The sequence below is a fragment of the Megalobrama amblycephala genome, linkage group LG24, assembly GCF_018812025.1.
Source record: "Megalobrama amblycephala isolate DHTTF-2021 linkage group LG24, ASM1881202v1, whole genome shotgun sequence".
NCBI lineage: Eukaryota > Metazoa > Chordata > Actinopteri > Cypriniformes > Xenocyprididae > Megalobrama > Megalobrama amblycephala.
In genome coordinates this window covers 8,187,098-8,199,386 of record NC_063067.1, presented here as the reverse complement: position 1 = coordinate 8,199,386, position 12,289 = coordinate 8,187,098, and the positions used below count along the sequence as shown (strand labels likewise).

The 12,289-nt window shown below is 37.9% G+C and overlaps 1 protein-coding gene across 3 annotated transcripts; it reads right to left on the bottom strand.

The window, feature by feature from the left end:
* Nucleotides 1–1,229: 1,229 nt before the first annotated feature.
* LOC125259548 (tubulin alpha-1A chain) lies at nucleotides 1,230–12,183 on the bottom strand. 3 transcript variants are annotated; one of them, XM_048177223.1, is made up of 5 exons: nucleotides 12,037–12,183; nucleotides 10,679–10,901; nucleotides 10,440–10,588; nucleotides 9,432–10,358; nucleotides 1,230–1,422 (listed from the first exon to the last, which is right to left on the bottom strand). In XM_048177223.1, the coding sequence occupies exons 1-5, from the start codon at nucleotides 12,037–12,039 to the stop codon at nucleotides 1,375–1,377; spliced, it is 1,350 nt and encodes a 449-aa protein (XP_048033180.1). In that variant the 5' UTR covers nucleotides 12,040–12,183; the 3' UTR covers nucleotides 1,230–1,374. The 3 variants fall into 3 exon arrangements, with proteins under 3 accessions (XP_048033180.1, XP_048033179.1, XP_048033178.1); XM_048177222.1 differs by lacking the exons at nucleotides 9,432–10,358; nucleotides 10,440–10,588; nucleotides 10,679–10,901; nucleotides 12,037–12,183 and adding exons at nucleotides 2,456–2,604; nucleotides 2,692–2,914; nucleotides 7,678–7,827 and having other exon boundaries at nucleotides 1,230–2,349; XM_048177221.1 differs by lacking the exon at nucleotides 1,230–1,422 and having other exon boundaries at nucleotides 9,242–10,358.
* Between the last annotated feature and the right edge of the window lie 106 nt (nucleotides 12,184–12,289).

The window sequence follows — 12,289 nt, the reverse complement described above, 5'->3', positions numbered from 1 at the left end:
AGCAATACTGCCCTCTACATTCAAAAAGCAGACAGATCATGCTACACTCAAAATTACATTGCTGTAAATGAGTATTCACTATTAAAAAAAATATATTAAATTACTGTATGACGATGTATTAAAAGAAAGCCTGTGGTGTTAAATTTAGCTACAATCAAATCAATGCAACAAACATGAAGATAAATTTAGAGCAGGGGTCACCATTCCTGCTCCTGAAGGGCCGGTGTCTCTGCAGAGTTTAGCTCCAACCCTAATCATACACACCTGAAGCAGCTAATTAAGGTCCTACTAAGCATACTAGAAACTTCCAGGAAGGCGTGCCGATGCAAGTTGGAGCTAAACTCTGCAGGACACCGGCCCTCCAGGAACAAGTTTGGGGACCCCTGATTTAGAGACATACTATATCAGGGGTGGTAAACTCCAGTCCTGGAGAGCCACAGTCCTGCAGGGTTTTGCATCTACCCTAATTAAACACACCTGAACAAGCTAATCAAGGTCTGAAGGGTTACTAGCGGTGTGTTCCAAACAGAATAGATCGCCCTTCAAAGGGAACTTCGGAGTGAAGCAATCATGGCCACCATATTGAAGGGTCGTTCCAAACCGAAGTGCTCAAAATTGGCCATTTAGTTAGGAGTTCGATTTTACCTATAAATGTATAGATAGTATTTTTCTATAATACTGTAATATTTATACGAGTTAGATTTGGTACATTATTATAGTCAAAACAACATTGTAATTCAACAATATTTTACAGCTCCCTTTATCAGTCCATTCAAATGTTTCAAATACAATATACATTATATTCAACATAAAAGACCGGCAGTAACTTATGTTACCACAGTAAATGAATGCTTATTAATACAAATTACACCAGGGGAAAAAAAGATGAAGGCACCTCCTCGATTGTCTCGTTAATATGGCGTTGAAGTAAGCTCCAAAAAAAAAAAAAAAAAAAAAAAAAAAAAAGGTTTTTTTTACCCCTACACCCTTCATCCCTTCGAAGCTCTCACTCCAGAGGGTGACCCCTTCTGAATGGAACGCAGGGTAGAAAGCTACAGACAGGTGAGTTTTTAAATTAGGGTTGGAGCTGAGCTATGCCAGACTGTGGCTCTCCAGGACCAGAGTTCACCACCCCTGTACTATATGATAAAAACAGCTTGACAAAAAACAATGCCAAGATGGGGATAAAGTATAGGGTCATCACACAGGAATAAAAACAGGAGAACATATAATCATTACAACCTTTTATTTCTTTCTAGAGCATAAGATGTAAGATTGACCTTTTAGCCAGTTGACAGCTGGAAAGTGAGGAAAAAGAACACAGAAATGACAATGGACAAGAAACAGGACAGGCAGTGGAAGCGAAAAGCATTTCTAATATTCTTCTCCCTCATCTTCTCCCTCCACACTCTCAGCTCCAACCTCCTCGTAATCTTTCTCCAGGGCAGCCATGTCCTCTCTGGCCTCTGAGAACTCGCCCTCCTCCATACCCTCACCCACATACCAGTGCACAAAGGCACGCTTGGCATACATCAGATCAAACTTATGATCGAGACGAGCCCAGGCCTCAGCAATAGCTGTGGTGTTGCTCAGCATGCACACGGCCCTCTGCACTTTAGCCAGATCACCACCTGGAACCACAGTGGGAGGCTGGTAGTTGATGCCAACCTTGAAACCAGTGGGACACCAGTCCACAAACTGGATGGTGCGCTTGGTCTTGATGGTGGCGATTGCAGCGTTCACATCTTTGGGTACAACATCACCACGGTACAGCAGGCAGCAAGCCATGTACTTGCCGTGACGTGGGTCGCATTTCACCATCTGATTGGCTGGCTCGAAGCAAGCATTAGTGATCTCAGACACAGAAAGCTGCTCATGGTAAGCCTTCTCTGCAGAGATCACTGGGGCATAGGTAGCCAGTGGGAAGTGGATACGAGGATAAGGCACCAAGTTGGTCTGGAACTCAGTGAGATCGACATTGAGGGCTCCATCAAACCTGAGGGAGGCTGTGATGGAGGACACAATCTGACTAATCAACCTGTTGAGGTTGGTGTAAGAAGGACGCTCAATGTCGAGGTTCCTACGGCAGATATCATAAATGGCCTCATTGTCTACCATGAAGGCACAGTCAGAGTGCTCTAGGGTGGTGTGGGTGGTCAGGATGGAGTTGTAAGGCTCTACCACAGCGGTGGAGACCTGAGGAGCAGGGTAGATGGAGAACTCCAACTTGGACTTCTTGCCATAGTCCACAGACAGACGCTCCATCAACAGAGAGGTGAAGCCAGAACCAGTTCCACCACCAAAGCTGTGGAACACCAGGAAACCCTGGAGGCCTGTGCACTGGTCAGCCTGAAAGACATGATTCATGTTAAAAAGACAATTAAGTATTATTTTAATTAAGCATAATTTAACACCAATTAACTTCAAAGGCGTTGTAATTTAATTAACGACTCACCAGTTTGCGAATTCTGTCCAAAACAAGATCAATGAGCTCTTTGCCAATAGTGTAGTGTCCACGAGCGTAGTTATTGGCAGCATCTTCCTTTCCTGTGATGAGCTGCTCAGGGTGGAACAGCTGACGGTATGTCCCAGTGCGCACCTCATCTGGACAGACAGGTCATGAGTAAATGTTTAGCGAACTAAACATAATGTTAGAGAATATTATAACAAATAAATACATCCTCTTCATACCAATGACAGTGGGCTCCAGGTCTACAAACACAGCCCTGGGGACATGCTTTCCAGCTCCAGTCTCACTGAAGAAGGTGTTGAAGGAATCATCTCCTCTTCCGACGGTCTTGTCACTGGGCATCTGCCCGTCCGGCTGGATGCCATGCTCAAGACAATAGAGTTCCCAGCAGGCATTGCCAATCTGGACTCCAGCTTGACCAACGTGGACAGAGATGCACTCACGCTGTGCAGAGAGGAGAGAATGATTTATAGAAAGATTTATAGACATTACACACCTTAAGTCAACATTCTGTAATTGGGTCAATGACGTGACGCTCATTTTTTTGTGTCCTTATAGTTTTAGTTAAATTTAAAAGGGTAAAAATTGCAAAATAAATTAACAAATTACTTACATTTCTCTTTTTGGAGGACCAAGTCTAAAATTTCTGGTTTTAATCAATTTTGAGAGAATATTTTGGGATTGATTGCAAAAATGTCATTGTGGTGTAACTGTAAAAACTTGGTACCAAATAATTGATCTTGTTTAAAAAAGGTGAAATTCTCAATAAAACACCATATAATCTAGTTTGGCATAATCTTACATTAGAACAATTTAATAGTAAATAAAAATAAATTTAACACCATTGTTCTGAATATTATAAATAATTTGGGGAATCATAGGAGTCAAGTCAAATTCCTGAAGTGTCAAGGTGGTGTAACCACCATTCAAGGAGCCATTTTGTTAATATTGTGCAAGAAAACCATGTGACAGGAAATTATATCACAAAGAGGGACCCCTGGTGACACTAAATGCTGCATGCAAAGGTTAGTAACTGTCTTTAAAATATGAGATATTTTGACATTTTTAGGGTATGGTTAGGTATTCTTAGGTATACATGTCAAATGGTATGACCCCATGAATACATTGATAATTCATCATTATTATAAAAATGTGTATTGACTTTAAAAATTACATTTGAAATATTTCCACCAAGGCCATGTGCTTACATAGGTGTCCATGATAATACCTGTCAAATTTGGTTTTAAATTGAAATGTCAAATGGTGTAACCGGTTACACCATTTGACTTCTATTACAAGCCTTTCTGTTAGGGGCAAATTTAGTCAAAATCACTAGTTTATATTGCTGATTAAAGATGTAATATAAACTAAACTACTATTTGGAACTATTTTCAAATGTTCAATGTTTTATTTTTTTGAGAAAGTGGTGCTTTATCCACAACTTTATTATTAAAGCTCTGTAATTCAGTAAAATAATATATAATTATGTTGCACAACATTAATGTTTAGAACATTAATGTTTAACATTGAAATGTTTAGCTTCAATATTTCTATTCCATTCACTTAAAAATGTAAGCAATATAAAATCATGGAGTGATTGCTAATGAAAGACAAGTGCGTCAAACGTATCTAGAGCAGCTTTTATTATGTCGCAGTCGCTGCTTCTGCTTCTTCAGGTCAAGCGTATGTGATGTAAAGCAGCTCTGTTTTAAAATATTACACACATTTGTGTGTTCAAATTTGTTATAATGCTACTCTGTGCATTTGCTCGGCAGCTGCTATGAGACACTTGTTGCACACTGCAGTCAACTAGATCCATATTAGGCTTGGTAAAACATGGTACTCACAGTAAATCAAGAAAACAAGATTTAAACAATAAGACTAAACGTGTTTAGCTATATAATATGATTAGATTTCTGTCGACAAATGTATCCAAACAGTTGCTCATCTGTCTAATAAAACACATAATATATTAAAGCGTCTTTGGTGTTTCTGTGGTTTCGACAAAATAAAACCGGAAACCGAGATTAACGCGGGTATCATGTCATTGATAGGCGACGCACGGACATGGCTCGTGTCCTGGTTATTATTTCTCTAGGTTTAAACATTCTTGGAAACATCTGGCATAATATAAGTACACAAGTCAACAAAATATATAAAATTGTCCAAGTGGTTTTTTGATATTTGAATCCAAAAGTCTTACATATTGTGCATTTAACCAAAGACTACAATTTACATCTATAAAAAACAATTCATTAAATTTCTAAGATTTTATAATTAAAACGACATAACAGAGCCCCTCTTGCCCCAATCGATAAATTGATATAGTTTCAAGCAAGGAAACAGTGGCTCATCACAGAGCACCAGTGAATTCTGATCCTGCTATCAGATATATTTTTTTTAAGAAATCATCACTTTGATGATTTCTTGTTATCAGATATTGTTCCTTAAAGGGTTAGTTCACCCAAAAATGAAATTTCTGTAATTTATTACTCAATCTCATGTCATTCCACACATGTAAGACCTTTGTTCATCTTCAGAACACAAATTAAGGTTTTTTTGATGAAATCTGAAAGCTTTTTTTTTAATCTCCCATAGAAAGCAACAAAATTACCACATTCAAGGTCCAGAAAGGTTGTAGAGCCATTGTTAAAACAGTCAACGTGACTGCAGTGTTTCAACCTTAATGTTATGAAGAGATGAGAATACTTTTTGTGCGCAAAAACAAAATGAAAATTATGACTTTATTCAACAATCTCTTCTCTTCCTGTCATTATCCTCACGCAGGTGACACAGTAACACAGTGAAGCCTTCCTTCTTTATGTCTGAATGCCAGCTCAGTATTGGCCAAAGCTGATCACGTGATCAGCACAGCGCATGCGTGTGAGACTGACGCAGGACCCGGCCAATAATGAGCTGGTGTTCTGATGTAAAACCTGGAGTTTCTGCACTGTGTTTACCATGTCAACAGCATAGGAGAATGACAGGGAAGAGACAAAATAGTTTAATAAAGATGCTATTTTTGTTTTGTTTTTGCACAAAAAATGTATTCTTGTCTCTTCATAATAAGGTTGAACCATTAAGATTAAGGTTGATCCTTTGCAGTCACGTCGACTGTTTTAACAATGTCTTTAGTACCTTTCTGGACCTTGAAAGGGGTAATTTCATTGCTTTCTATGGGAGATAAAATTATCTTAATTTGTGTTCTGAAGATGAACGAAGGTCTTATGGGTGTGAAATGACAAGAGGGTGAGTAATTAATGACAGAAATTTCATTTTTGGGTGAACTAACCCTTTAACTGGAAAATATATGAGACATGATTTCACTGTTCATTACTGTGATTATTTCTTTTTGTCAGATGTTTTTTTCATCACTGAAACCACTTAACTTAACTTGCTGACTGTCATGCTTGATTTTCAGTGTCAATTTGTTCAACAAACAATGGCCTTTGGCTGTAGAAGTAACATGGTCAGGTGGTGTAACTGGTTTGTGTCAATTGGCGTAACCAGTATTTTTCATAAAAAATATAATTATTTACAGAAAAATTAATGTGGAATAAAATGTTATCATCTAGTTTAGTGTAATAACATGATTTTAAACAATTTTAAAATAATTTGTCAAAGATTATTTAGAAAACAAATGTGTTTTCAGCATGTGTCCCACCAAATATTGCAAAAACACGTTAAAATTTACATTTAGAGATAACTCTAATAAAATAATTTTTCATTTGATATTTTAAATTGAAGTATATATTTCTATAAGTGAGCTTACGTGCCATCTAGGTGGATAACATATTTAATATTTCTCATTCTTTGGCGGTTACACCATTTGACATTTTTAGGTACATTCATTCTTAACTTTAGTAAAAAATTGTGCAAATGTCATTTTTATCAACATAAAATCAACTTAGACACAATATATACATTTTAACGTATCTGATGCATGCTTTTAAAACAGGTTTTTAAAAGATTTTTTAATTTCTCATCTTGCCGCACCATATTTGTCACTGACCCACTTACAAGTAACCATTCAGTTGCACATTTTCACAAATTAAAACCACTTTTACTATTTCGTGAAACAATCAAAAGGCTCTTTGATGCACGAGTTAACATATACATGAATGGAATCTTTGTGTAACCAAACTAATTCTTTTTAAGTATTGCATTGAAGAACCACTGATAGAAAATGCCTTCGCTGCGGATCAGAAACTGCTATAGTAGCACAAAACCCTGAACACACAAACAGCTGATGAAACAGATCAGCCCTTGTTTCAAAGAAGGGTGGGCTGGCTTTGTTTTATTATAGAGTAGCCTGCATTCCTTTAAAAGTACATCATCAAATTTTGAAGTATAATAGAACTACAAAAACATATTTTAAGAGTTTCATTGAACACTTTAAAGCATAATAATAGAAGGGCATTTAAGCCTAGTATACTGTACACAATTTTAATTCAGACAAATCTGAATTGGGTAAAACACCTCTCTGATTTAGGCTGGTCATGCTCATGAACCACATGGCCACTAAGCATAAACATGAGGAACTTATTAAGGCTTAAACTTCTTGACACAAGAGCACTGGAATTCATCCAGTTTCACCAGAAAGCACGTGGTCCTCCTGACTCACTTCCTGTGCCGGTAGCACACTGCTTTAGAGAAGTGAGTGACTGTGCAGAATCATCAGAACAAAAGGAAATGTTTCACTGCACACGTCAGTAAATCCTCTTTACATCGGCCTTGATAATGAGATTTGCGTTTTTATATCCGTCGTTTTCGATCAAGGTAGAAAACGGCACTTCTTAAAAATGAACTGTGAGCCAAATTACACCAAGCTTTATGGACTTCAAGTTTCTATCAATGATACATTTTTATTACTTTCCTTGACATTCAATCAGTAAAACGTGTCCAAAAACAGAAAAAGTAAAAAATAAATAAATAATAATAATAATAATAATAATAATAATAAAATAAAAAAATTAACCGCGAGTCCAAATACCTACCCAAATGAGACAAATATAATTTCCTAAGTTCTGTTTGATGCTTTTAAAAAAAAATCAGAACCAAAGTTTATCACCTAAATATTAAAATAATAATCCCTCATTTTAAATGCATTGTCAAAGAACCGTTACCACAGATAACTTAAAAACATCCAATCTTAACCATAAATAACAATAACTCTTTTATAAATTACACAAAGGTTTTATACTCACCATTTTCAAAACTGAATTTTTCGCTTAAAATATGAGGAGGTAGAAAACCGTAGTTTTTCTGTAATTAACGCTCTCACAGATTGACTATAATGAGTCTGGTGAGAGAATGAAGTGCCTGAAAAAATGCGGGGTGGGAATATTTATACTTTTCTGTCTAGGCGGAGCGCGCGCGAGCTGACGTTTCGCTTCCTGACACATTCCCATTGGTTCGGCTGAGAATCAGTGACACCCCATTGGCTGATTCTAACCTTTGAACAATAACGTTTGTTTTAGAAAATCTGTACGAGGCGGGACGAACTTGAGTAATAATGAATATTGGTCATAAAAGTGACCTTTTAATGTAATTAAAGACAATTAACATTTTTCTTTGTCTTTGATGTTTTGTTTAAAATAGGGTGTGTTGCACTGTACATCATTATGGGCATAGGTGACTATTGTATTTTGTATGTATTTTTCATTAGCCTACCAGTTAAGCAAGTCTTTGACAGTGTGTGCATTGATTATTCTTTGCTTACATAATTACCTAAATGCAGCATTTATATAATTATTCAGAGACTTGGCATGAGGAAAGTAATTCAGATTATGATTTTAATTTTCATGAGTAAAATACACCCAGTTTTTTTTTTATTATTATTATTTTTATGATAATTATATGTATTCTTCAGAATACCACTCAATGGTTTCTTAGGAATCATACATTTGCATGAACTGTAATATTATATCTGCACTGCCCACACAGTTACACAGACTGAATTGTTCTCATGGAAATGTTGCTGCAGAGAAAAGGTCTGATCTGTTTTAAAACCGAAACATAAAGAATAAAAATAGTCATAATAGTCACGAAAGACTTTCATTAAAATGATTGTGGTAACACTTTACAATAAGGTTCATAACATTAGTTAACATGAACTAATAATTAACTGCACTTCTACAGCATTTATTAATGTTAATTTCAACATTTACTAATACATTATTAAAATCAAGAGTTGTATTGTTAACATTAGTTAATGCACTGTGAACATGAACAAACAATTAACTGCTGTATTTTTATTAACTAACGTTAACAAAGATTAACAAATACAGTAACAAATGTATTGCTCATGGTTAGTTCATATTAGTTAATACATTAATGTCAACAAATTAGCTTATTGTAAAGAGTTACCATGATGGTCATATACTACAGCAATGCTCAGAATGTTGTTTAGGCTAATGCTGCTCTCCATGTTGTGTTCATGTTACTTTTTGTTAAGTTAAAAGAAACAATTTGTAATTGTACTTGTGTTTTCTGTCTCATTCATGGGCCCCAATGTATTCCATCTAATGCATGTATGTATAGTTTCTGAAGACACTAGTAACATTTTCCTCAGTATTTGAGCACAACAAATTGGTATATTTAATGTCATGTTGAAAAATGGTTGAACTTTAGCAAGTACTTTTAATACATTTTAATTATAATTATACCTCACCCGTTTGATTGTTGATCTTTAAAACACTTCTGTTGCTATATCTGCTATACATTATTCATATAAATATACACAACAATTTAACACAAGACACCCCTTAATTAGTTTGAAAGGAGGTTTATTTCAGATGTCCAAAAGAACTGTAACAACATCATTTTCATTGGTTTTGAGGTTTAATTTTCACTGCTTGAATTTTTCCATTTCATGATTCCTAGATGCCACACTTCTTTCTGCCATTTAATACTCCTCGCCCTCCTCTTCTCCCTCACCCTCGATGGAGTCGACACCAACCTCCTCGTAATCTTTCTCCAGGGCAGCCATGTCCTCTCTGGCCTCTGAGAACTCGCCCTCCTCCATACCCTCACCCACATACCAGTGCACAAAGGCACGCTTGGCGTACATCAGATCGAACTTATGATCGAGACGAGCCCAGGCCTCAGCAATAGCTGTGGTGTTGCTCAGCATGCACACGGCCCTCTGCACTTTAGCCAGATCACCACCTGGAACCACAGTGGGAGGCTGGTAGTTGATGCCAACCTTGAAACCAGTGGGACACCAGTCCACAAACTGGATGGTGCGCTTGGTCTTGATGGTGGCGATTGCAGCGTTCACATCTTTGGGCACCACATCACCACGGTACAGCAGGCAGCAAGCCATGTACTTGCCGTGACGTGGGTCACATTTCACCATCTGGTTGGCTGGCTCGAAGCAAGCATTAGTGATCTCGGCCACAGAGAGTTGCTCATGGTAAGCCTTCTCTGCGGAGATCACTGGGGCATAGGTAGCCAGTGGGAAGTGGATACGAGGATAAGGCACCAAGTTGGTCTGGAACTCAGTGAGATCGACATTGAGGGCTCCATCAAACCTGAGGGAGGCTGTGATGGAGGACACAATCTGGCCAATGAGCCTATTGAGGTTGGTGTAAGTAGGACGCTCAATGTCAAGGTTTCTGCGACAGATATCATAAATGGCCTCATTGTCTACCATGAAGGCACAATCAGAGTGCTCTAGGGTGGTGTGGGTGGTCAGGATGGAGTTGTAAGGCTCTACCACAGCGGTGGAGACCTGAGGAGCAGGGTAGATGGAGAACTCCAGCTTGGACTTCTTGCCATAGTCCACAGACAGACGCTCCATCAGCAGAGAGGTGAAGCCAGAACCGGTTCCACCACCAAAGCTGTGGAACACCAGGAAACCCTGGAGGCCTGTGCACTGGTCAGCCTGAAAAGAAACCGTTTGGTCAGTAACCAAACATAATATATCATTCATTTTATGTTTGTTTGTTTATTTACAACTACATACCAGTTTGCGAATCCTGTCCAGCACCAGGTCAATGATTTCTTTTCCAATAGTGTAGTGTCCACGAGCGTAGTTATTGGCAGCATCTTCCTTTCCTGTGATGAGCTGCTCAGGGTGGAACAGCTGACGGTATGTCCCAGTGCGCACCTCATCTGGACAGACGGGTCATGAAGAAACGTTTAGCGAACTATGCTCTTTAAAATACACAATATCACAGATAAAATGAAGACCCATCTTCTTACCAATGACAGTGGGCTCCAGGTCTACAAACACAGCCCTGGGGACGTGCTTTCCAGCTCCAGTCTCACTGAAGAAGGTGTTGAAGGAATCATCACCTCCTCCAATGGTCTTGTCACTGGGCATCTGCCCGTCCGGCTGGATGCCATGCTCAAGACAATAGAGTTCCCAGCAGGCATTGCCAATCTGGACTCCAGCTTGACCAACGTGGATCGAGATGCACTCACGCTGTGAAGGAAAGGGCAAAGTTTAAAATCAAACTAAAGAAGTAAAACATCTCTCTCTTGTGAAGCCAAGGTTTATTCATATCATCTCACATCTAAACTTCTAAGGCTACATGATGCAGCCATATCTTGTTTCTGTGCAGTTATATCCCACTGAGATATCATGTCAGAGGAAGTGATCACATAACACCCTCAACTGCTGGTTTACGGGTAATGTCCATCAGCTGCATTAGTGATGCTGCCTACATCACCATAAATATTTAACAGCCTCACTAACAGCGCTGAAACGCGATACGATTTCTGAGAACAATTAAAGGGATAGTTCACCCAATAATGAAAATTCTGTCATCATTTACTCACCCTCAAGTTGTTCCAAGCCTGTATGAATTTCTTTCTTCTGCTGAACACAAAAGAAGATATGTCAGAAGATGGGGCCCATCAACTGTTTGGATACCCATATTCTTCAAAATATCTTCTTTTGTGTTCAGCAGAAGAAATAAATTCATACAGGCTTGGAACAACTTAAGGGTGAGTAAATGATAAACGAATTTTCATTTTTGGGTGAACTGTCTCTTTAAATTTAATCGCACTACTCGTCCCTCGAATAAACGTTTTTAAACATATTTCTAATAGGACATATGATTTAAAAAAAATAAAAAATAAAATAAATAAATACTTGACCAATGACCATATCCATTGGGAGGCGCTGCATCTCATGTTTTTTGATTCAATATGACACCATACCGGACAGCATGGAGCCACCGGCTACACCCAGATCATTAATGCGGCTCCATTCTTTGTTGTCTCGTTTTAGCGTGCATCACATCCCCGTTATACCTCTCTTATTTTTCTTAAATTATAAATGTATCAATTACTACATTATTTATGTAAAATACATGCATTTAAATACATAAATAATATTTTTTTTAAACACATATTTGACAAAAGCAAATAGTTTTTTGAATGCACCGCTCTTTTTGAAGATAATTAATTGTCTCTAAAGGTGTATTTTTGTCCCATATTTTATTTTATACCCGAAATATTACAAAACGCATAAGATACAGTAAATAACATTCGAAAGAAAATGGATATTTGTATAAATAAGCGATATGAAGTAAGCTACATGAAATTGTGCTCACCATTGTTCCTGGTAGTGTTGTTTGGCCGGGTTAGAAAAGATTCTTGGCGGAGAGATCTTACAGTTCGACAACGAGGGGTCGATGTAAGAAGAATAACGTTATAACGGACTGACTTCACTTTATATATGAGTGTTGCCCTGGCGACTACGTTTCTCACATTTGATTGGTCAGTCGCGATGAGATCTGCCTAGTTCGGAAGGCCAGACTAATTTCTATTGGTTGTCATGAAGATTAGGGTTAGTAAAACACCTCC

Excerpts from the sequence above, each read along its gene's own strand:
- LOC125259548 (XM_048177221.1), bottom strand. Across the intron at positions 10,589-10,678 it reads CCTGGAGCCCACTGTCATTG|ATGAGGTGCGCACTGGGACA; the intron begins GTAAGAAGATGG and ends CCGTCTGTCCAG. Across the intron at positions 10,359-10,439 it reads TGGACAGGATTCGCAAACTG|GCTGACCAGTGCACAGGCCT; the intron begins GTATGTAGTTGT and ends GTTTCTTTTCAG.